General features: G+C 48.6%; 1 protein-coding gene across 1 annotated transcript in view; it reads right to left on the bottom strand.

Annotated features, from left to right (window-relative positions):
• Positions 1–3,762: 3,762 nt before the first annotated feature.
• Positions 3,763–24,911, bottom strand: part of G2E3 (G2/M-phase specific E3 ubiquitin protein ligase) — an 86,794-nt gene continuing 65,645 nt past the window's right edge. Inside the window, exons 14-15 of the mRNA XM_073577801.1 lie at positions 10,953–11,161; positions 3,763–9,604 (exon numbers count right to left, since the gene is read on the bottom strand). Of these exons, the coding sequence (XP_073433902.1) occupies positions 9,375–9,604; positions 10,953–11,161 (439 nt within the window). The 3' untranslated portion in view covers positions 3,763–9,374. The remainder of the gene's footprint in view (positions 9,605–10,952; positions 11,162–24,911) is intronic.

The raw sequence follows: 24,911 nt of genomic DNA, 5'->3' as shown, positions 1-24,911 counted from the left end.
GTCTCCTGGAGACCTCTGTGGTTGTCAATGCTGGATTGGCCGGTGCTCATAGCAAGTCAGCAGTTCTGCTACATACAGTTGATCTGATCATTACCTGTATGTAGCAGAACCGATCAAGTTATGGCAGCTTCTAGAATGGGATCTTCTAAAATCTTGTGTAGGTGAAATGTTTAAGGGCCCCGTCACATAGCGACTCACAAGCGATCCCGACGATATAAACGTGTCAGGATCGCTGGTGAGTCGCTACATGATCACTGGTGAAGCTGTCAAACAGACAGTTTCACCAGCGATGCCAAGCGCGCGGTGTCACTGTGTACTTTAGTTACCAGCGTGCTGATGCAGAGAGCTGGTAACTAAGGTACACATCGGGTTTCTAAGGGGCGTGCGTCACTTAGAAACCCGACGTGTACCTTGGTTACCAGCTCCCTGCATCAGTGCGCTGGTAACTAAGGTACACAGGGGGTTTCTAAGCACCGCCCGGTGCTTTGAAACCCTGCGTTTACCCTAGTTACCAGCATGCTGATTGCTGGACTCCCGCCTGTCACACGCAGCGATGCGTGCTGGCCAGCGGGAGACCAGCGATCAAAAAAACATCCTGGCTATTCCAGGACGATCAGCGATAACCGGCAAGGGGGCCAGTTGCTGGTCAGTGTCACACACAGCGATCTCGCTGGTGAGATCACTGTTGCATCACAAAACTTGTGACTCAGCAGCGATCTCGCTAACGAGATCGCTACGTGTGACGGGAGCTTAAAGGGCCTGTCACACTAAGCGATATCGCTAGCAATATCGCTATAACGTCACTGGTTTTTGTGACGTTATAGCGATATTGCTATGTCTGATACTTACCTCCGACCGCTTCCCCGCTGGTTATCGCTAATTGCGCGAGAACGTCCTGGGCCGTTTCTCGTCGTTAGACGAGCGACGCGTGGACGTGGGCGGGAGGACGTCAGGATCGCCTCGTCTGACAGGTAACTAACGACCCCTGCGATGTCGCTGGTGAGATCTGCCTGTGTGGCAGCTCATTAGCGACCACTTAGCGATGCACCAGCGATCCTGACCGCGTCATATCGCTGGTCGGGATCACTGGTGCATCGCTAAGTGTGACAGTACCTTTAGTCTCCCTATCTTCTGATAACATTATCTGGCACCCACATAGGAGGGCACTGGCTGCTTCTGGAGTCGGGGAACTCTGGCGATGGGTTCTCACAATCCAACTTAGCATTTGGTTCGTATTTCCATCATAGCAAGAAAAAAACCAAGGATATGCATGCACATAGCTAAATTTATCTAACAAAAGTCTACTATTGACCCCTTTCTACATATTTGGTTTATAGATCTACAATTACTTATTGCAGAAAAAGCCCCATTTCCAATGAATGAAAACCCGGATTACTTACCGGTAATACTCTTTTATAGAGCCACGACAGCACCCACTGAGAGAGGAGATCCGCCCCTAGGAACAAGAAACCTACAGAGATAAAAGGGGCGGTCCCCCTCGCTCCCTCAGTTGGATTACAGAGAACAAGAGGAAACCGTCATACATGCTTTAGTCAATTTGTTCAGTAAGCGATTCTAGCATATATATACTCATATCTTTTGCTATATACATTTCACATTTATACAGTCTCCATCCTTCACCCACCAGAGGGGAGGGAAGTGAGTGGGTGCTGTTGTGGCTCTATAAAAGATTATTACCGGTAAGTAATCCGGGTTTTTCTCTTCGCCACGACAGCACCCACTGAGAGATTTTCAGAGATAATCACCTCGGAGGGCACACCGTGTCAAGGACAGATCTACCAAAGGCTAAGGGTACCGTTACACTTAGCGATGCACCAGCGATCCCGATAACGATATGACCCGGTCAGGATTGCTGGTGCATCGCTAAGTGCTCGCTAGTGAGCGGCCAAACAGGCAGATCTCCTCAGCGACATAGTAGCGGTCGGCGGTCGCTACTTGCCTGTCAGACCAGGCGATGAAGACGTCCTCCCGCCCGCGTCCACGCTTCGCCACAGCAGGAAGCAGACGACGAGAAACGGCCAAGGATGTTCTTGCACGATCAGCGATAGCCAGCAGGGGAGCCGGTCAGAGGTAAGTATCACACATAGCGAGACAAAAAGAGCCCTGCTCTGCCTCCGGAGCTTAGAGTTATCTATATAGACTAAGACGGCCCCCTTTACGTCTAGGCAATGATATCTTTCCTCCTCTGGTGTTGCCGGGCTATCATAAAAAAGAGGGAAGGTAGATTTCTTGGATCTATGGAATTTAGCAGCCCTTCTAGGGAGGTAGGACGGGTCCGTCTTTGACACTATTCTGTCCTGAAATATTGTCAGGAAGGAGGATCTACTGAAAGGGCCTGGAGATCATGCATTCTTCTCGCCGATACTAAAGCTACCAATAAGGCGGCTTTCAATGAAACGCACTTTATTGAGGCCAAGTGTATGGGCTCGAATGGGCCCTGTGTGAAAGCATCTAGGATTAAGCTAAGGTTCCAAGGCATTTTTTTTTTTGAAGAATGTGAACCGGGTTTGCTTGCTGGCAAGCAGAGATAGATCGAGCTACCCCTTCATTGCCCGCACATCATAATTATACGAGGACTCTAGAGCCGAAACTTGGACTTTTAGGGTGTTAACTACAAGTCCGAACTCACGCCCTTTCTACAGGAACTCTAATATGGCAGGGATAGAACCCTCCCCGGAAAGGCCTGCTGAATGGAAGTTAAAATTTTTCCTGCAAGAGGGTGCCAATTAAGTTAACTGAGAATCCCCTTAGCTTCAGTAACTGCTTCTCAAATTCCATGCCGTGAGGCGTAGACCTTTGACCTGAGGGTGGTAACGGTCCTTGCGAGCGTAGGTCCCGATCCAGAGGGAGAACCCATGACATGGCTCTCAGCCATAAAACCCACGGCTTTTTTGGCCCAAACAGGCTATTAAGAGGACTCTCGCTCCTTATTACCTTATCATCCTGGTATCAATCGGTGACAGTAACATCGGAGGGTCTGGAGAAACATCCAAGGGGTTCGAAGGGCGTCGAGTACATCCGAACTGTCTGTTCTGTACGGTGGAGCGAACCTTTCGACCTGCCTATTGGCCCTTGTAGCGCACAGGTCTATCTCCGGCATGCCCCACATAGCCGCTATCATGCTGAAGATGCGCCAGCTGAGCACCCATTCCCCTTGATGCAGGGTATGGTGGCGGAGGAGGTGTGTTCTGGAGTTGTCCACTCCTCTGCCATGGAGAGCACAGAGACAGGTTCTGAAGTTGTTTATTACCCCGACGAAGAGGGCCAATAGGGACAACAGGTGTGTTTTGATTCTCTGCAGGATAGTCTCTGGGGTAGATATCAGAGTTCCTGACCGTGTTCCTCATACTATGAAGGTACTATACCGTACCATGACACATCATGAAGTAATATGAGGCCATATGAAGTAGCATGAAGCACAAAGTACCATGAAGTACTCTGAGGCAATGTGAAGTATTATGAAGCACTATGAAGTACCATGATGCGATATGAAGCACTATGAAGGTACTATAAAGTACCATGAAGTAATACGAAGCACTATGAAGAACCTGAAGTACTATGATGCAATACTAAGTATGATGTAGTACTATGAAGTACCCTGAAGCAATATGAAGTATCATGAAGTAAGATGAACTATGAAGCACTATGAAGTACTATGATGCAATACTAAGTATGACGTAGTACTATGAAGTACCATGAAGCAATATGAAGTATTATGAAGCAAAATTATGCACTATGCAATACTATTAATAATAATCTTTATTTATATAGCACCAACATATTCCACAGCGCTTTAGTTTAACAGTTTCAAAACACAAGTCATAAGTAACAACGTTAACGATACAATAATTAAAGCAAAATAAGAAGAAATAAGACGACCCTGCTTGTGAGAGCTTCCAATCTACAATGAGGTGGGGGAGATACAAAGTACAGGTGTATATTTACAATGAAGGTCCAGCCATCTTGATGGAGTGAGGGATGGATGGAGATAGTGAATAGGCTACACACGCACACTTACACATAGAATGACTTTGATTAGTGAACGTGATAGGCCGCTCTAAACAAATGTTTTGAGGGAGCGCCTGAAACTATGCAAATTGTGGATAGTCCTGATTTCTTGTATTTGGTAATTTAATACAGTGGTGTCCACGTTTCACTACATATCTTTATATCTTTCGTATTATGACGTACCATGAAGTACTATGAAGTACCATGAAGTATTCTGAAGCACTATGACATACTATGATGCAGTATGATTCATAGAGGCACTATGGTGTAATACGATGTATCCAGACCATATGATATACATGGTCCCCATGGGGTACAGATAGACTTACGGGCCCGCTTGAAGGTGCCAAACAAGAGACTAGGCCCAGTTACATTCAAGGGGGCACCCTCTCAGAGTTCCAAATAACCTCCACTCTGAATGGTGCATCTCAATTGTCAGAGTGACCTCACCTGAAGGAGCCAATTAACGCGCCGCAGGTGGCAATCTTCATGGAGACAATGTGCTGGATCAACCTATTATGCCCTTTATTTGTGGAGTAGTTAAGTTACAAGAAAAGGTCTGAACTATAAAATTGAAACATCCGCTTCACAGAGTCATTCTGAAGTTCTCCATAAGGCTCTGTGCAGACAAACGTGCAATTAACTGAAGTCAGATCAAAAGATATAGCCTTACCAAGGTCTAGAAGCCCATCTCTGTAAGCATACCTCAGCATATGAAATTGTGCGCATGCCCCTAGGACTGCTACCAGCATGCTGCTGTTTACCAGGATCTACAACTAGTATTCCATTCTGGTACTTGCCTGGCCTCCGGCTACTTAGCTGCTGCCATCTGACCAGAGCACTCACATTCAGCCTAGAATTGCTGCCGACCCTCGGAGAGCAGAGTGAGTGAACTCCTGCACACTGCTTCACTAACCCCTGCCGGGTGCTGTAGCCACCAATTGGAAGCTGAGGGTCCAGCTATACTGAGCTTCCAGGGAGCAGGGTGAGGTTAGACTTTCGGCCTGTGCACTCTTTTCTTTTCCTTTTTTTTTTTTTTTTTATACACACACACACACACCAACCGGACCAGGGATTTTCCACTGGTCTCCCACTCCGGTAATTGCCCGACCTTCATCCGCTCAGCAGCCACCTAAAGAGAGCAGCCCAGCGTCTCCTTAATGATTAACACATGGTACCAGCTGTGGACTCTCATCCTAAGACGTGGTTCGCTTTCCCGTCTACCATTTTTTCCGTGGAACCTGTCTAGAGCGTCCACTGTTTCTGCTGCTCTGCGATAGCACCTCCACCACTTCATGTGGGTGTACCTTGCACCACCATACGAGGCGTTCTGAAACATGGTTCTTTCCAGTCTACCACTTTTTTCCGTGGAACCTGTCTAGAGCGTCCAGTTTCTGCTGCTCTGCGATAGCACCTCCACCACTTCATGTGGGTGTACCTTGCACCGCCATACGAGGCGTTCTGAAACATGGTTCTTTCCCGTCTACCACTTTCATCTTTGGAACCCCTCTGTCTAGAGTGTCCACTCTTTCTGCTGCTCTGCGGTAGCACCTCCACCTCTTTATGTGGGTGTACCTTGCACTGCCATACGAGGCCTTCAACTGCAGCCATCTGCGCAAATGCACACCAGTTCCACTCCAGCCGTACCGTGCTGTGTGAGCGAGGATGGCCCTACCTGGTACCTGCTTCACGCAGTCATTATCAACTGAGGGGGGTGCCGAACTGCCACAGCTCTCATCGTCCCTCTGGGACTCAGGCCCACCATGCCAAGCCCCCGGCTGCTGACCTTCTGCGCTGTGCTGCACCTCTCATATGCGCCAGGACGACCTCTCCTGGTCTGTGCTGTCGTACCGGACCATACCGCTGACCATCTGCAAGGAGTCCGGTATGGAATCAGCGTACAGCATCTTACCGAGTTCTTTGCGAGCTCGGTGCTCCATTCCTGGCCTCGCATCTTACCTGGGGGTGCCGGTAGCCTTGACGCTGAGTCGCGCTCTCACCCTGAGCCAGGACGCTCTGGTCCGTAATGCTGTGTCCCCCAAGGGGAGTCTCCATAGGTCCTGCCAAACTATGCACCGCATGTGAGCCAGGCACACCGTTACCAGGCCTCACGCTGCATTACCAGCTGAGGGGGGAATTGAATATCAGATTTCCCCCGACGCTGCTTCCAGCTCTGGGGCCCCTGAGGCTCATATGGACGCTGTATAGGCGGCAGCCAGGCCAGGTATCCTTTTCTCTCCCTGAGTTCCTTCTAGGAACAGGAAACCAACTGAGGGAGCGAGGGGGACCGCCCCTTTTATCTCTCTGTAGGCTTCTTGTCCCTAGGGGCGGATCCCCTCTCTCAATGGGTGCTGTCGTGGCGAAGAGAAAAATGAATCTTACAGCCATAAGACTAAGGAGGATATGATCCTGAAACAAATTAATTTACCATTTAATTTAACGGTCCATGGAAATGAACATGAAGTAGAACACAAAAAAAAAAACGACAAATATTGCAGTCCATAACATGACAATATATACAGTAATATTTGTACTGTAATTTGTAACCAGCCCAACCAAAGTATGACACAGGAAACTTGTTCATAGCAAAATAAAACAAGAAAAGACAAACAAAATAAAAGAACGTAACATATAAATATAATACACGGTCAATCCGTTAGATTGGTAGCTTAGTCCTACATTTGTTGGCAATCTAAACTTTGAGGTTAGATGTCAACTAGTCAAAATGTTGAGTGCAAATGTCTTAATCTGATTTTCCTCTGAGCTGTCCCCCCCAGCTACTTATTGAGGCTTCTGTAAATCACAGGAGTCATTTATCCGTATCAGCAGATTTCCTATCACTATGCTGGTCCACTCGGCACTGGTCCATTCTGCACTGGTACCAGCACCTGCCTTATTCAGGATGGTGAGGGCTCTTCTGTCTTTGCACGGCTAAACTTTTTAAGAGTTGTCCATGCTTATTAAATTGACGGAAAATCATTAGGTTACGCCATCAATGTCCCAAACTGTGAGACCCTCACCAACCAAATATTAATGGCCTATGCTAAAGGATAGACCATTAATATCGTCATCATGGAAAATTCCTTTTAAGCCAATAATGGAAAATAAAGTCACATTTCATAATACTATACAAAATTTAAAAATGTGTATTGTGTGCTACTTACTGAAAACTAAACAACAAAGGCCCTGATTACACTTCTCTCATAACTCCGCTTAAAGGGAATCTGTCAGCAGGTTTTGCAATGTAATCTGAGAGCAGCATGATATAGGGACAGAGACCCCAATTCCAGCAATGTATTACTTAGGGTATGTGCACATGTTAGAGGGGTGGTCCTAAACACAAAGTTTAATTCTAAATGCCTATTTATTTCCAAAATTTTATCTATTTTCTAATATACTTTAGTTAAAAATTCCCCATACTTCCCTAACGACATTGACTGATTACGTATCGTTTGTGAATTCCAGCCTCTGCCCTCTCCCTGAAACGAAGCATTATAAATGACGTCTGTTTCAGGAGCTGGGCTAGTCCGTGCTCTACTGAGAATGCAGTGGTTGTCAATTCTGACGGCTGTTCAGTAGATTCTTGTCACTGTGCAATGACAGTGCGCGCTCTCTGATCAGATATAACAAGACGGCAACAGAGCACACTGTCAGTGCGCATTGTAAGATTACCCAGCATGCAGAGACCAGTGGCGGCCCCACAAGTAACGTCACTTGAAGGGTCGGTGCTGGTCACTGCATGCCGGGTAATCCCTTTACAACGCGCACTGACAGTGCGCTCTGTTGCCGGCTTCTTACATTTGATCAGAGCCTGCGAGAGAGCGCACTGTCATCACACAATGCAGTGACAAGAATCTACTGAGCATCCGTCAGAATTGATAACCAATGTATGCTCAGTAGAGCAGGGACTAGCCCAGCCCCTGAAACGAAGGGCACTGATAATGCTTCTTTTGAAGTATCCCAGCACACCTTGGGACTCTCAAACAAAGAGTCATCAAAGAGTAAGTAGATAGAATAGAGAGGGAACAATAGGAATTATATTAGAAAATATATTAGGGCATTAAATAGATTAAACCGCACAGTTTTGTTACAAAAACTGAAGGATTTCTTAGCCTCGTCAAAGTGAATGAGATTTATAAAGTTGCATGCACACATTATATATTTTTAATTGCAGATTTGAAAGTTTCGCATTTGTAGCACGTCAATTTTTTCATCCTTTCTAACAACTAGGAAAAAAAAAAGAAATATCTTTTATGCAGCATTTATCCTTCCAAGAGACAAGTTGAAATGTTTGCAACAGATACTTAAACACATGCACATACCCTTAGCTTACTGGGTGGTACAGTTGTGATAGTCACAGCTTTCTCTGCTGCAGCGCTCAGAACGCTGATCTGTGTATAACCCTGACCTCACCATCATATTAACAGAAAGTTGCTAGTCAGCGTTGGTGATTGGACTAGGATGCATGAGGCCAGTTGTTCAGTTTTGGTAATATCCTTCTAATAAAACACTGATTTAACTGAAACTGCAGAACAGCGACACATCGCTGAAGTCAGGGTCTCTTCCTTTGCGTCATGTTGCTCTCAGCATACATAGCAAAAACCCACTGATATTGGCTTTAAAACAGCGCTGACAGCTTAGCCGAACCAAATTTCAATTTTAAAAAGTATACCGGCAAACCGTCAGTCAGGATTATGCTATGTTTGCGGTCAAGAAGTTTACTGCATGCTATAATGTATCATATTAGATATGAGCTCCGTCTATTAAGTATTAATATGGGCAAAATCCATACGCTTAATCACAAAATATTCAGGAATAAAAAAAAATTAAAATGTTTGGGTTAAGAGTCTTGGTACAGAAAAGTATCTGGCACAGCACCACTTGTATGAAAATAGATACTCAGGAAAATAGTAATTCATGCCCTTTTTGAACGAGTGAAAAACATATTCCTTTTGTTTAATTATGGTCACTATAACATTTACCTGTGATTTTCAATCTCAGTAATAAGATATAATATAAGAAAAATGTTTGTACATTAAAAAAAAAAAGCCTAAACTAAATTCATGTCCCCAAACAGAAGACGAAAAGTACCAAAGTTCCACCAAGTATGTTAGTTGAATAGTTTACAGAGATCGTGCACTTTTCCAGAGAAGCCCTTGAACCCAAACCCACATAACATTTTATGGTCAAGTTAAAATATGAGAACATTGCACGTTTCCATAGCAAGAAATTAAGTACTTCAGAGGACACTTAACACTCTGCCATCTAAATGGGAAGCTGCGGAAGAGCTAACAGCAGCAAGATGCAAGACTGCATCCCCCACACACACACAACACATGGACACACTATCCTTTATTGAGGGCGGCATGTACGGCCTTGTCCATGGTTGTCCTGAACTCCTCATAGCTGTGGTTCCCAGGGAGCTGCATGCTGTGGTTGCTTTTGTTTGAGGTGGGAAATATATCGTCACAGTGGAACAAGAGTGTTGGCAGAGGGTCAAAACCGGCCGGTGGAATGGTGTCGACGCCGGTTGCAAAACTCAAAATGTCCTCCAATGAAACCGCAGTATCACCATCTGCAGAACACAATGCAAAAGATTAGGAAGAACAAAGAAAGAGCATAAACAAGATTTAATAAATTCTGTTTTTCTAAATTGCTTGTTCTGAATCAGATTTGTGGAATTCTGCTGGAATATTTCCGTTAATTTACTCTGCTTCATAAGCTATGCCCATGCAACCCAGCTCACCAGATAGTTACACTGTCAGACTATGTGATATCTGTCTGTATTTGACTACAACTGGTCTACAACATACACCCATAGACTTGTATGGGCAGGACATATGAAAAGATGTTTTTTTTTGCCAAACATTTTGGCCATGATTTACAAAGCAAAGTATTCTTACTGATTAATTTTATTCCTTTACTGCACAGTATATGTTTTCTTATAATCAACTGTATCCATCTATATGATAGAGCTGAATAAGTTTGAGCAATACATAATGAGGTTTTCCTATTAAAGACTCCAATTGTTAATCTTTTTTGTCAAGAACAGTTCAGGATTTAGTTTTATGCACTAATATACACAGGTATATGGCCGGTTTCACATTTGAGCTTTATGGCGCAGCGACGGCCTGCGCACGGCCGGCGCTAGGCCCCACCCCCTGCCCATCTTTAGCATAGGGTGCGCAGATCGTGCGCTAGCAGGATTTTGCCATGCGCTGCGCACTTTTGAAGGTGCGCCCGTGTGCGCCGAAAGCAGCATGTTGCATTTCGGCGCGCACGGCGCACCTTCAAAGGTGCGCAGCGTACGGCAAAATCCTGCTAGCGCACCCTATGCCAAAGATAGGGTGCGCAGATCGCAAGCGTCCATGTGCGCTAGTAGGCGGCGATGACCGGATGGGGCGGGCAGGGAACCGACAGGGGGCGGGGCTTAGCGGCGGCCGTGCGCAGGCCGTCGCTGCGCCATAAAGCGCAAATGTGAAACCGGCCTAAGCGAGGAAGGAACAGATGCAATACCAGTATCAGGACTTCAGAAGACATGCACCTTATTAAAAGGAGTTTTCACTTACCAACGTAGTCCCCAAACACTAGTAGTATGCAAAATAAAATCTGATACTATCCTTCCCTGGTCCAGCTGAAGCTGCTGTACCAGCATTTTGGCTGCTGTCTAATCACTGAGCTCAGTTGATTGAAACAGCATGCGCTGCAGAGCTAAGAGATTGGCTGCAGTGGTAATATGTGTTGTTGCCATGACTTCACCGCTGAAGCAAAAAAACCCCAGGGATATGAGCAACGGCAGTCAGCTGGCAATGGTCCTGGGAAAGGCGAGTGTTACTGGATTTTTTTTTTTTTTTTACATGGCTACTATGGTTTGGGAATCACGTTTGTAAAAGTGGAATACCCCTTTAAGCTAACAAACTAACCTTCGGTGTCTTCTAAATACTCTTCCCAAACATTGATAGCATTACACTTCTCAACGTGACGCAGGTTTCTATGGTATGTGATGGTGAAGAGATCTGACAGCACTTTCGAAGTTATCTTCTCCGGCTTCATGCACAGAACACTCCAGAAGGCAGTGGGGTAAGTCCGGATATTCTCAAGTACACCTAGTGTCTGTAAGCCTTCTTTGAACCTATAACACACACACCATTGAAACATTTGATATAGTAAAACCAACCAACCAACCAGGCTAAAGAAAAAAAATTAAGTTAGTTAATCTCTGCAATGAGCATCAGGGTGCTCCATCAAATATCGAGCAGTGCCAAGTAACGCACGATGCTTGAGTCCCCGTAAGCAGCTCATTTTCATCATCTGAGCTGTGCGTAGCACTGAAGCAAAGAATAATAATAAAAAAGCAAATGCACTGCCTCTGCTGGGCTGAGCACCGGGTTATACAGGGAAAGTTTTTAAGCAAAACTAATTTTTTAAAAAAAAAATGTTATGGGGGGGGGGGGGGGGGCACGCAAAAACTGGTCTGGCGCCTCAGACCCATGCATACCTCCTTGTAATGACACAAAGCTAAACTGAGTAGGATGGTTGCCAGTAGGCAGTTGTAGCCTGATGGGGAGGGGGAGAGTGTTTTGTTCTTAGCTGTAGTTCTTCATGTCAGCCTTATGTGGTGTGCACACCCTCTTATAATTGGGGACTTTGGTTGTGTTCAGAAGTTTAGCTGTTCTAATTGGATTTTTCTGACATTTCCTTAGTTTCTTGTACAGGAATTGCCGTGGTCCATAAAGGAGCTTTCAAAACAGCAAAGGGATCTCATTGTTTAACGTTATCACTCAGATGAGGGTATAAAAAAAAAAAAAAATTATTAGATTAAATATACAATGTACAACTGAAGACGTCATCAAGAAGTGGCTTAATTTTGACACAATAGTGACATTACCCAAAACTGGACATTCTTCAAAAATTTTAGAAAATCTGAATAAAATTAGTTTGGGCGGCAGAAAAAAGGCCTACATCAACATTAAGGAGCTGCAAAAATTTTTGGAAGTACTGGTTATGTGCTGCATGTGGCAAAAACCTTCAGTGTTCTGTATATGTCTGTCCTCTGGGGTGGGGTGGCAAGACAAGCGTTTTCTTACAAAGAAAAACACAGAAGCTCGGCTATGTTCTGCCAAAACCTAAACAGTCTGCCAAAGGTGTGTGGGTAAATGTGCTATGATCTTATTAGATCAATGTTGAACTTTTTTGGCCATAGTTCCAAAAAGTACTTACAGTGCAAAATAAACACTTCACATCACCAAAAGAATACCAAACCCACAATGAAGCATGGTGGACCCAGCATTATGTTTTGGGGCTGTTTTTTGGCAGCTGGGACTGGGGCTGTAGTAAAGGTGCAGAAAATATGAACAGATGCAAATAGTAAATTTTCCAATAAAACCTTCAGGCCTGGCCCAAAAAGCTGAAGATGGCTTTTAAGTTTCAGCAAGATCATGACGACTAAGCATACCTAAAAAAATAAAGAGTGGCGGCAAAAAGCAGGGATTTTTGTGTACTCACCGTAAATTCCCTTTCTCCGAGCCACTCATTGGGGGACACAGGACCATGGGTGTTATGCTGCTGCCACTTGGAGGCTGACACTAAGTAAACACAAAGATTAGCTTCTCCTCTGCAGTGTACCCCCACACACTGGCTTCAGCCAAACCAGTTCCGTGACAAAGCAGTAGGAAATCAAGAAACATATGAGAGTATACAAACGTCAAACCAAAGAACACACTCAAGCCTTCAGGCTACATGGAGGGTCGGAGAAAAGGATTTTATGATGAGTACACAAAAATCCCTGTTTCTCCTTCACCTCATTGGGGACACAGGACATCCTAAAATAGTCCCTGGGTGGTGAACCGACATAACAGACCAGACCCCACGTACCAACTGTCTAGCGATACGCTACTGCCGCCCAGAAAATCTGTCTGCCCAGGCCTGCATATGCGGAAGCCTGAGTGTGAATGTTGTAGTGCCTCAAGAATGTATGCAGACTGGACCAAGTCGCAGCCTTGCAAACCTGTTCCGCCGACGCCTGGTGCCGAATGGCCCAAGAGGCACCCACTGACCAAGTGAGTGTGCCTTAATCCCTGCCGGGATTGACTTGCCTCTGACACGGTAAGACTCCTGAATAGCCGAGTGTATCTACCTGGCTATTGTGGACTTTGAAGCGGCGAGTCTCTTCCTGTGGCCTTCAGAAAGAACGAATAGGGTCTCCGTCTTACGAAAGGACGCCATCCGTGAGACGTACCTTCTGAGAGCCCTCAACAGATCCAGAGTGTGACGAGCCCTCTCAAAATGGTGTACTGGTTCTAGACAAAACAAGGGCAGGACAATGTCCTTGTTAAGGTAAAAGAGGAGACCACCTTGGGCAAAAAGGACAGAGACAGTCTGAGAACCACCTTGTCCTGGTGAAAAATTAGGAAAGGAACTCTACACAACAGGGGGGCTAGCTCCAATACCCGTCTGACTTCGCCGCGACAAGAAAAGCGACCTTCCATGAAAGGAAGGTCAGAAAGACGTCCTGCAGCAGTTCAAAGGGAGTCTCTTGTAAAGCACCCAGAACCAAGTTAAGGTCTCAGGCATCCAACAGCGTTTTATATGGGGGTACCACATGAGACCCCCTGAATGAAAGTCCTCACCTGCAGCATGGAAACGATCCTGCACTGGAACAAAATGGATAAGGCAGAGATCTGACCTTTGAGAGAACTAAGCACTAGGCCCAAATCCAGACCAGTCTGAAAGAACTCCAAAATGATGGGGATGGAAAAGACGAGGAGCACGACCGTGGTCCCTGTACCATGCGAAAACCGTTTTCCAGGTGCGGTGATAGATGCGCACCGATACTGGTTTCCGAGCGCTGATCATGGTGGAATCCACCTCTTGGGAGAACCCAGCTTAGATTAGGAAGCATAATTCAATGGCAAGGCCATTGAGCACAGGGCCCATGAGTTCTGGTAGAAAATCGGGCCCTGGGAGAGCAAATCTGGTTGATCCAGTAGATGCCAGGGAACGTCGAAGACGAGCTGCACCAACTCCACATACCACGCCCGGCGCGTCCAGTCCAGAGCGACTAGGATCACTGGAACCCCTTCAGCCTTGAGCTTCCTGATGATTCTCGTAAGTAACGGAGGTGGGGGAAACACATACTGAAGACAAAACTGACGCCATGGAAGGACCAGTGCATCCACCCCAATGGACTCTGGATCCCTGTGCCAAGCCATGAACTCTGGCACCTTGGCGTTTAGTCTTGATGCCATCAGATCCACGTCCGGAGTCCCCCAGCGAAAACAGATCTGTTGGAAGACCTCCGGATGAAGTAACCACTCTCCCGAGGCGAGACCCTGACGGCTGAGGAAGTCTGCCGCCCAGTTTTCCATGCCGAGGATGTGAACTGCTGAGATGACAAAGCAGTTCAACTCGGCCCAGCGGAGAATGTGTTCCACCTCACGCCTTGCCACCCTGCTGCGGGTGCCCCCTTGATGGTTAGTATATGCCACAGCCGTTGCGTTGTCCGATTGTATCCGATGGGACGACTCGCCAGGAGGTGATGGAACCACTGCAGGGTCAACCGGATTTCCAGGATGTTGATCGGCAGAAGCGACTCCCGAGGCGTCCAGCGCCCTTGAGCAGTGTGATGATGAAAGACGGCCCCCCAAGCCAAGAAGACTGGCGTCAGTGGTAACCCCCAGCCATTGAACCAGGAGAAAAGATATCGCCTGGGTGAGGGAACAGCGCAGCATTCAACAATTGAGTGCCTGCTTGACCCGCGAGGACAAGCCATACAGCAGGTTGAGGGAGAACGGGTTCCTGTCCCAGGCTGCTAGACGCACATGCAGCAAAGGATGGAGGTGAACCTGGGCAAAGGTAACAGCTTCCATTGTTGCCATCATCTTGCCCAGGACCTCCATGCCAAATAAGATGGAGTGAGGATACTGGCGACAAGGCGCCCATGCTCTCTGTTGAAGGGCTAAGACCTTGTCTCGAGAGAGAATCACCAACCCTCAGGAGGTGTCCAGGATCATTCCTAAAAAGGATATCTGATGAGCTGGGATGTGGAAAACAGGATTTTGGTTGCTTACCGTAAAATCTGTTTCTCAGAGTCTTCATTGGGGACAAAGAAACCGTGGGTGTGTGCTGCTGTCACTAGGAGGTTGACACTATGCATGAAAAAAAATGTTAACTCCGCCTCCGCAGTATACACCCCTCTGACAGGCTGTAGGACAATCAGTTACTGAAAAAGCAGTAGGAGGAGACATTATCATGTAAATCAATCATATAATCATTACAGATAACAAAATCATGGGAGGGCGCTGTGTCCCCCAATGAAGACTCTGAGAAACAGATTTTACGGTAAGCAACCAAAATCCTGTTTTCTCTTTTGTCTCATTGGGGGACACAGAAACCGTGGGACGTCCAAAAGCAGTCCCTGGGGTGGGAAAAGACTGAAACTTCCTTCAGGTCGGAGAACTCACCACTGCTGCCTGCAAGATTCTTCTGCCTAGGCTGGTGTCCGCTGAAGCATAGGTATGGATCTTATAGAACCTTGAAAAGGTATGCACGGACGACCATGTGGCAGCCTTGCACAACTGCATGGCCGATACCCTGTTGTGTACCGCCCAAGAGGCGCCCACCGCCCGGGTTGAATGGGCCCTGACCCCAGCAGGGGACACCCTGTCCTTCACCCGGTAGGCTTCCAGAATTGCCATTCTGATCCAGCGGGCAATTGTTGCCTTAGAGGCCGGCAGGTCTCTTCTCACCCCATTGTGGGTAACAAAGAGCGAGTCCACCTTCCTGAAGGGAGCAGTCATGGCCAGATAAACTCTTATCGCCCTGACCAGGTCTAGCTTATTCAAAGAACGCTCCAGAGGATGGGGTGGAGCGGGACAAAATGACGGAAGGATTATATCCTCGTTCAGGTGGAAGGCTGATACCACCTTCGGAAGAAAGTTAGGAGGAGGCCGCAAAACAACCTTGTCCTGGTGCATAATTAGGAATGGAGGGCGACAGGACAATGCCGCTAATTCTGAAACCTGCCTAATAGAGGTGATGGCTACGAGAAATACCACCTTCCAGGACAACGAAGACAGGGGAGTTTCCTGGAGGGGTTCGAAGGGTGAACCTGTCAAGGCTTCCAAGACCAAGTTAAGATCCCCTGGAGTCACAGGGGATCTGCAAGGAGGGGCCGCATGTGCTACTCCTTGCAGAAAAGTCCTAACCTGTAAGCGTGAGGCCAAATTTCTTTGAAAAAGAAGAGAGCAGATACCTGGCCTTTCAAGGAACTTAGGGCCAGACCGCCATCTAACCCTGCCTAGAGAAAAGCTAGGACAGATGGCAGCATAGGTGTGATGTGATTAGACTCACACCAGCCAAAATAGGCCTTCCAGGCACGATAATAGACCCTGGAAGAGGATGGCTTCCTAGCCTGGATCATTGTATTAATGACTTAGAAATGGTCCGAAAATCCCAGGATTAATAGTCCGAAAATCCCACTGCTCTCAGTATTGTGATTTCAACGGCCATGCCGTCCAATTGAGCAACTGAGAATTCGGGTGGTAAAACGGCCCCTGAGCCAGAAGATCTGGTCTGTCGGGGAGTCTCCAGGGGGTGCCTGCGAGAAGATTGATAATTTCTGCAAACCAGCCTTCATGGGCCAGTACGGGGCGATCAATATGACCGGCACCCCTTCCGTCTTGATCTTCATTAGCAGTCTGGGCAGGAGAGGAAGGGGAGGGAACAGGTAAGGGAGTCTGAACTGTGTCCAGGGAACGACCAGTGCGTCGACACCTATTGCTAGAGGATTGCGGTATCTTGGGACAAACTGTTGGCCCCTTCTGTTCTGTCGCGATGCCAGGAGGTCCACGTCTGGAGTCCCCCATAGCTGGCATATCCGACGGACCACGTCCTGGTGTAAGGACCATTCTCCTGCCGTGAGCACCTCCCGACTGAGGAAGTCGGCGACCGTGTTGTCTGTGGCGGGAATGAAAACTGCCAAAATTGCGGTTTCTGCCCAGTTGAAGATTCTGGATATCTCGGCCAGTGCCCGGGAACTTCTGGTTCCCCCTTGATAATTGATGTATGCCACCGGCGTGGCATTGTCTGTTTGAATCCGTGCTGGCTGGTTGCTGAGGTATCTTTCCTAATGTAGAAGTGCTAGGAAGACCGCCCTCAGTTTAAGAATGTTGATTGATAGTGAGGATTCTTGCCTCGACCATCATCTCTGGACTGTCAGGTGACGGAATACCGCACCCCAGCCCAGGGGACTGGCATCTGTAGTTACTACCTGCCAGTGGACAGGGGGAAAAGGCCGTCCCAGATGAACGAGGAGGGAGGTCAGCCACCACTTGAGGGACTCCCTGGTCTGAATGGAAGGGAGGAAGGGGCGATCCAGTGAAGAGATGGACCTGTTCCAATGAAGGAGGATGTTCCTCTGTAGTATCCTGGAACGGAACAGGGCAAAGGGTAGTACCTCTGAAGCTGTCACCATACTTCCCAGGACTCTCATGGCAGCGCGAAAGGATAAACGCCGGAACAGAGAGCGAATTCCCTGCTGGAGGGTAATCCACTTTCTTTCTGGGACAAAGACCCTCAAGCAGCGGGTGTTGATTACCATTCCTAAGAATTCTAGGCGTTGTGTTGGCATTAGGTGAGATTTCTTCCTGTTTATGATCCAACCAAACCGGGAGAGCGTGTTTAAAAGTACCGCTAGATTTTCCTGGGCCTGAGCGAAGGAGGGCGCTTTGACGAGAATATTGTCGAGATACGGCACCAATATTATGCCTCTGACTCTTAATATAGCTACCATCGCTGCCACAATCTTTGTGAAAATTCTGGGGGCTGTTGCCAGCCCAAATGGCAGGGCCACAAACTGGAAATGCGGCTTTTGGACAGTATAACGCAGAAACCTCTGATGTCCCTAAAAAATGGGGACGTGTAGGTAGGCATCCCGGATGTCTATGGAATAAAGGAATTCCTGATCCTCTATAGACTTAATTACCGACCGAATCGATTCCATCCTGAAATGGCGTAAGTGGACCCATCTGTTTAGCCTTTTGAGTAAAAGCAGGCAAAACTTTCCTGCTCGGGAACGGGGACGATTACTCCTGCGTTGCGGAGAGAGTCGATTGCCGCAGAAAAAAACAGAGCCCTAGCAGCGTCTTTTGGTTGCGATAGAAAGAAGCGATCTTGCGGAAGGATGTTGAAGTCTATCTTGCATCCTGTCAATACTACCTCCTTTACCCAGATATCCTCTACTGAACTTTGCCAGACATCTCTGAAGAGGAGAAGGTGGCCTCCTAGTCAGGGAGAGGTACTGGAAAGGGAGTCGGACTCCCTGCTGGCGTCAGGCTGAAGTGGCTCTGCCCGGCCCTGACCTGGTGGTTCTGCTGTTGGAACTGCGGGAATGCCATGAAGGGGTGGTCCGAATGGATACCTTCCTCCTATCTCTCGGTGCTTGCGGCCTCTGTGGGCCCTCAGCATAACTGCCTGTCGCCGGGGTACGGCGAAAGGGCTGAGCCCTTTGTTTGAAAACATATCGACGAGGCTTGGTCTGGGGGAGGGAAGCGTGTACCTCCTGTTGCATCCTTAATGATTTGATCTAGCATTGACCCAAAGAGCCAGGTGCCCTGAAGCGGCAGGTTGGTCAGTGATTTCTTTGAGGACAAATCAGCCTGCCAAGCCCCTACACAGACCGTCCGCCGGACGGCTACCACGTTACTGGATGCTTGAGCTGCGCAAGACGCGGCATCGAGGCTTGCTGATACCATATACCTCCCGGCATGGGAGATTTGATCTGCGAATTCCGCCAGTTCCGCTGGTGTTGCCCCGGCCAATATGCCCTGCCTAAGCCGTTAGGCCCAATTCTGTAACAGACTTAACTACACCCAAGCTGAGGCGAAGGCTGGACACAATGTGGTGGCTGCTGCCTCAAAGGCAGATTTTGACAGGGATTCGATCCTCCCATCAATGGGATTTTTTAGGGCTGCCCCACTGGCGAGTGGGAGGACTGTATTGGTAGCGAGTCTGGACACTGGTGGATCCACTGAAGGGAAGGCGGTCCAGTTGGCGATGAGATCTGGAGGGAAGGGATATAGCATCCCAAAACGACTTTCTCTCTGAAATCGCCTGGTTGGGTTTTCCCTTTCCCTGGCCAACACTTATTCAAAATCCTTGTGGGAGGCGAAAACCCTAGAGGGGGACTTATGAAGCTTAAATGAAAAAGCCTGATAATTAGGTTTTGATGTGGCGTCCCCAATGTTAGAAGGTCTCATTGACTGCGGCAATGAGGCCCTGAACCATATCCTTGACCTGGGACTGTTCTGGCCCGTACTCAGAACCCTCCACTGAGTGTATCTCCGATAATGCCTCGCCTAATTCCGGGGATGAGGACCGGGAGGAGGCAGACGGCCAGAGGAATTCTGGCAGTGAGATGGAGTGAGAAGGGGACCTGGGTTGATGGTCCTGTTTAAACCTTTTACGGCCTCTAGAAGGCCCAAAAGGAGGCTCCTTTGGTGCTCCTATGTCCACTGGAGTCTGAAGTGGCAATCTGTTAAGCGCCGTTACTAAGGTCTGTGATATCCAAGTCCGTGGCCGACCTTACCAGGGTAAGCAAGAGGCCCATCCTGGAACCTCGCTGTCTCCTGTGGCGATGGATGGCCCCTGGGTGGCAGGCAAGGTGCTTCCTCCTGCTCCAGGGGTAATGTGGGAGCTCTGACAAGCAAAACTGGGGGCTGCACCTGCTCTCTATCGTAGGTGACACCGTAGGTCTGCTGCAATCTGAGCAGAGTGGCGAGTACTGACCTGAAGGAGGCCTCACTGAAGCAGATGAGGAGCAGGACTGCTCTCCCTTGGGCATACTGACAGGTTTTACCTGGTGCCGACCGTCGGGGGTAGAAGGCGGAGTGAGGGAGCAACCTGTAGTGCAGTACTCACATACCCACGACCTGTGTGCCCGCCGCAGCTGCCGCCCGAAGGCTGATGAGGGTGAGAGCGCGCGAGGTGAACAGCCCTGCCTAGAAGCCTTACGAAATCCCCGCCTGGAAGCGGTGGGCGGGGCCCTGCTCCGGACTCCTGGAGCACCAAGATGGTGCTGGTACAGGAAGAGGAAGCTGGGGGGGGCGGAGCCTGTTGTAAGCCGGAATCTAGCATCGGCCTTGCTGGGCTCCTGCTGGAGCCCAGGGCCATAACTCCGCCACGGGAGGAGGCTGGAACCGCGCTGCACCGCATGCTTGAAAGTAGGTGTTGGCTCTTAACTTAAGTATAGAGCCATGAGCTGTAAGCCCGAGTGCTGATTACAGCGGTCACATTTAGCCAGAGCGGCTGGTAACCAGAACATACAACGCTGCAGCCTCTTACCTCCAGTTCACCCCGTAAAAGGGGTCGGTTATCTGCATGAAGAGATTGCCGTCCCAAACCTTATCTGCAGGGAGTCTCTCTCGATCATCAGGCTCTGGTGGGCGACGAAGGTCAGGACCAGGAGCTGCCACCTGAACACGAGTCCTGTGTTAGGGGATAGGGTCCTGCCTGTGGGATTCATGAGGATACGGTGTGGCAGTACATGCCGTACTCATGATCTCGGTGTGGGAATATAGATGTAGTAGTTCTACTCTGTATCCCTCCAAGGTTACCTGAAAAGGAACGACCCACACTGAGGTAGGCATGGGTCTGCGAGAGACCCCTGTCCACCTCCTGCTAAGCAAAACTTATTGTCCTACAGCCTGTCGGAGGGGTGTATACTGTGGAGGCAACCTTTTTTTCATGCATAGTGTCAACCTCCTAGTGACAGCAGCACACACCCACGGTTTCTGTGTCCCCCAATGAGCCGAAAGAGAAAGATGTGTTTAAATTAGTCAGCCTAGGCGAGAAAGTGTATCCAAGGCGTTACGGACGCACTCCACACAGGATTGGAAAGACGGCCCTTTAATCAGTAGGTCGTTTAGGTATGGCAGAACTACCACACCCCTAGTGTGCAGAATGGACACGACGACCGCCATGATCTTTGTGAATATTTTGGGAGTGGTGGTGAGGCCAAAGGCAAAGGCTGTGAACTGGAAATGTTCCTCGCGCATGTGAAGCATAGGAACTTCTGGTGAGAGGGGGAGAAAAAAAAAAAAAAAAAAAAAAAAAAAAAAAAAAAAATCGGGATGTGAAGGTAAGCATCTCGGATGTTGATGAATGCTAACAACTCCCCCTTCTCCATTGAGTGATGACGGAACGGAGGGACTCCATCCTGGAGCGCCGAACCTCAACAAACTTGTTTAGGAGTTTCAGGTCCAGAATTAGTCGCACCGTTCCGTCCTTCTTCGGAACCACGAATAAGTTAGAGTAGAACCCTTCTAACTTCTTGTTTTCTGGGACCGGAATAATGACCCCGACTCGGCATAGCGTATCAATGTCTCGGAGGAAAGACCGTGCCCTCGCCTCTGTTTTGAGGGGACGAGAAGAATCGTGCCGGAGGAAAATTCTATCTTTTATACGGAGGACACCAGGTCCCTGACCCATTTATTGTGAACAACAGATAGCCGTGCAGGACGAAATAGGAGAAGGCGACCATCTACTCTGCTGGTGTCAACCGGATAATGCCACGAGTCATTGAGCCGAGAATCTATGGGATTTCGATCCCTTAGATGTGAACTGCTTGGGTTGGCTTTTCCACCGTTGGTTGGTTTTATACGAAACCTGGGAACCTATGTCCCCACGAGGGGAGGGGAGTGCCGCGATCTGGAAGAGGTGATCGTAGTGGACCAGCCAGGATTGCTGCGAAAGGACCGGAAACTCGTATGTTGCTGGCGGCGAAAGGGTCGCCTAGTCTACTGCTAGGGAAGGAATTTACTTTTCCCTCCTGTGGCGTCAGAGAGAAGCTGATCTAGCGTCTCTCCAAAAAAACGACCACTCTGGTAAGGCAGAGACGTTAGGGACTTTTCGGAAGCAGAGTCTGCTCGCCATTCCCTGAGCCACAGTGCCCGTCTGATGGTGATGGCGTTAGAGGCTGCAAGCGCAGCACAGTTAGCCGCTTCCAGGGAAGTGTGTACCAAGTAGTCTCTGGACAGGGAGATCTGATTGGCCAAATCCACTGCTTCCGGGGGGGAAGGTTACTATCCTGAATGGATCTGGTCAGGGTATCTGCCCAAGAGACCATAGCTTTAGCTATCCACGCCACGGCAAAGGTTGGAGAGAGTGTTGAGCCCGAGCGGGCAAGATTTTCTGATGGTCCGTGGAGTCTTTAATTGAGGATCCATCTGGTAAGGAGAGGAGGGTCTTGGTGGCCAAGCTAGATACATGTGGATCAACTGGAGAAGATTTGGCCCATTCCTTCCGCAGATCCGATGAAAAAGGATATCTCGGCTCCAGAGTCTTCTGACCTGTGAAGCGTTTGTCTGGTGGCTCTCTATGCCGCCAAACTATGTCCTGAAACTCTGGATGGCTGGAGAAATCCCTGTGAGGGAGTTTGGTCTCCTTGAAGGACACCGAGTGATCCGGGACAGAGATAGAGTCCTCGTCAACCTTCAAAGTCTGGTTGACGGCCTCAAAGAGACTATCCACTGTCGCCTGATAATTCGTTGAGTCTAGGTCGAGGGGCATGTCGGAATCGGACTCTGTCCTGGTCACTGCCAACCCCAGGTGAGAGGGAGCAGGTAAAGGAGCTCACGGCTGCGAGACGGTCCGGGAGACCTGCTATGGATCCATTTCCTAGATGTCTATGGAGTTTTTGACCGAGAATGGCCCCTGCTGGCCGACGGTTCCTGTGAGGTAGAGGAACCTTTTAAGACAGGCAGATGAATGCCCTGACCCATGGAGGGAACTTAGAGGGACTCAATCGCTTTAGCTAGTGAAGCCATGGACTGCAACCGTGACAAATCCCACTCGGGGGTACTAGGTACACTGGGTTCGGTAGCGGCGGAGGGCTCCTGAACGCATTCGGGATCACAGGTCTTGCAGAGAGGCGCAGTCTGTCCCCGTGGCAGCGAAGTCTGGCAGGTGATACATGAGATGAAAAACTCTGTTTTGTTAATCTTCTTGGATGTCTAAGACAGTGACATGGTGTACCCCAGAATGTCCCTGATTCTGCTGATAAGCTCCAATCGGATCGTGCCTCGTAATCCCCAGAGAAGGGCTAATGAGTGTCGCAGCTCATAGAACTTACCCAGGTCCTCTGGCACTGTGAGGTTGGTCCTATTGATGTACTGTGCTCCTCTGACCAGGCTGCGCGTGTGGAAAAGTGACCACTCTCTTAAGCACAAGGCCCCTGTGGTGAAGATGTCCACCGGGAATTGTCGATGAAGCTGGGATGTGAGAGAAACTCACCGTGTGCAGTGGAAGCTTGCTGCATGTGTAGAGTGGCGGCCGGTAGAAAAAAGATGGCCACCGGGAATTGCCAGAGAGAATCTCGCTGTGAGCGAGAAGCACCAAGACGTGGGCAGAGCTGTTGCTGCTTGTCGTAAAGTGGGCGAAGTTTCTTTGTTGCGGCCGAGCATAGGCCGAAGCCAGGTCCTAAATTTCCGACGTTGGCCAGACCGCGCATGGGAGGAAGAGTGCCGTGGGGGGTGGCACTTAAAGCGTGCTTACAGGAGCCCTCCGCCGGGTTGCTGACCCTTTCCGGAGTCCGAGTGTCCCGGGGCCAAAACTTACCTGTGGTGTGCATCCTGGTATGGAACCACCACAGGAGAAGATGAATGAAGCACAGGATGCTCTGACAGGTCAGCTGCTGTGGACGGTGCAGGGACCCTCCATCCCTTTGTCAGAGGTGGAGAGGGACCATCCGCCTCCTTCCATCATTGCTGTTCATCAATGATGATGCAGTGGGGGCCGCACGAACTCCTTAAGTGCCTCTGGACATCCTAGGGGTTAATTCCCCCAGGATGGGACAGGGCCATTGATCCAGCTGTAATAAGCCTGAACGCAGAGGGGGGTACATGAAGACAACACTCCATGTTCCCATCTGTTGTTGGTATGGGGAGAGCTGAGCCCTGAAGGGACCTGTCGCCCCTAGAAGAGATATCGGGCATACCTTGGTAAACGATGCAGGAGGGGTATGCGGAGGAGACACTCCACTTTCCCGCCTGTTGTAGGTTTGGGGAGATCGGAGCCCTTAAGGGATCAGTCGCCCCCTGTAATCCTTGAAAAAATTGAAAATAAAATAAAAAATAGATGTGTTCTGAAGAACACATGTGACTCCTACTGACACAAAGCTTGGACCCACCTCTTCCGACAAGCCTATAACCTGCAGTAACCACCGATCGACCAAACCGCTGCACGACCAGCTCTACCCTCGCCTACTGTATTATCACCCATCCCTTGAAGATTGTGAGCCCTCGCGGGCAGGGTCCTCTCTCCTTCTGTACCAGTTATGACTTGTATTGTTTAAGATTATTGTACTTGTTTTTATGTATACCCCCCTCACATGTAAAGCGCCATGGAATAAATGGCGCTATAACAATAAATAATAATAAGAATAATAATAACTGGTTCGGCTGGAGCCAGTGTGTGGGGTGTATACTGCAGAGGAGGAGTTAATCTTGTGGTATTTACTTAGTGTCAGCAGCATAACACCCACAGTCCTCCAATGAGGCGAAGGAGAAAGATCAATGTTTTGGTAAGGCAGAGCCAGAACCAAGACTTGAATCTAATTCAAAATCTGTGGGTGAACTGAAAAGGGTGCTGGTACACAGAAGATGCCCTCATTATCTGACAGATTTGAAGCTAGAGTGGGCAAAGACTGCAAATTCTAGATGTGCCTTGTTGACAAGACTCCTACCCAGAAAGACTGAATGCTGTCAAGTTTAAAAGGTACTTCAGCACAGCATTAGTTTAAATGGGTTGTCCAGTCCAAATCGATAAATCTGCAGTCATTCTGTGTGATTGCAGACTTACGAATCCCCTCAGTGCATGCACTGTGT

The sequence above is a fragment of the Dendrobates tinctorius genome, unplaced genomic scaffold, assembly GCF_039654945.1.
Source record: "Dendrobates tinctorius isolate UK_male_01 unplaced genomic scaffold, ASM3965494v1 ptg000057l, whole genome shotgun sequence".
NCBI classification, from domain to species: Eukaryota; Metazoa; Chordata; class Amphibia; order Anura; family Dendrobatidae; genus Dendrobates; species Dendrobates tinctorius.
The sequence above is the reverse complement of the archived record's forward strand: the minus strand, read 5'-3'. Positions and strand labels throughout refer to the sequence as shown.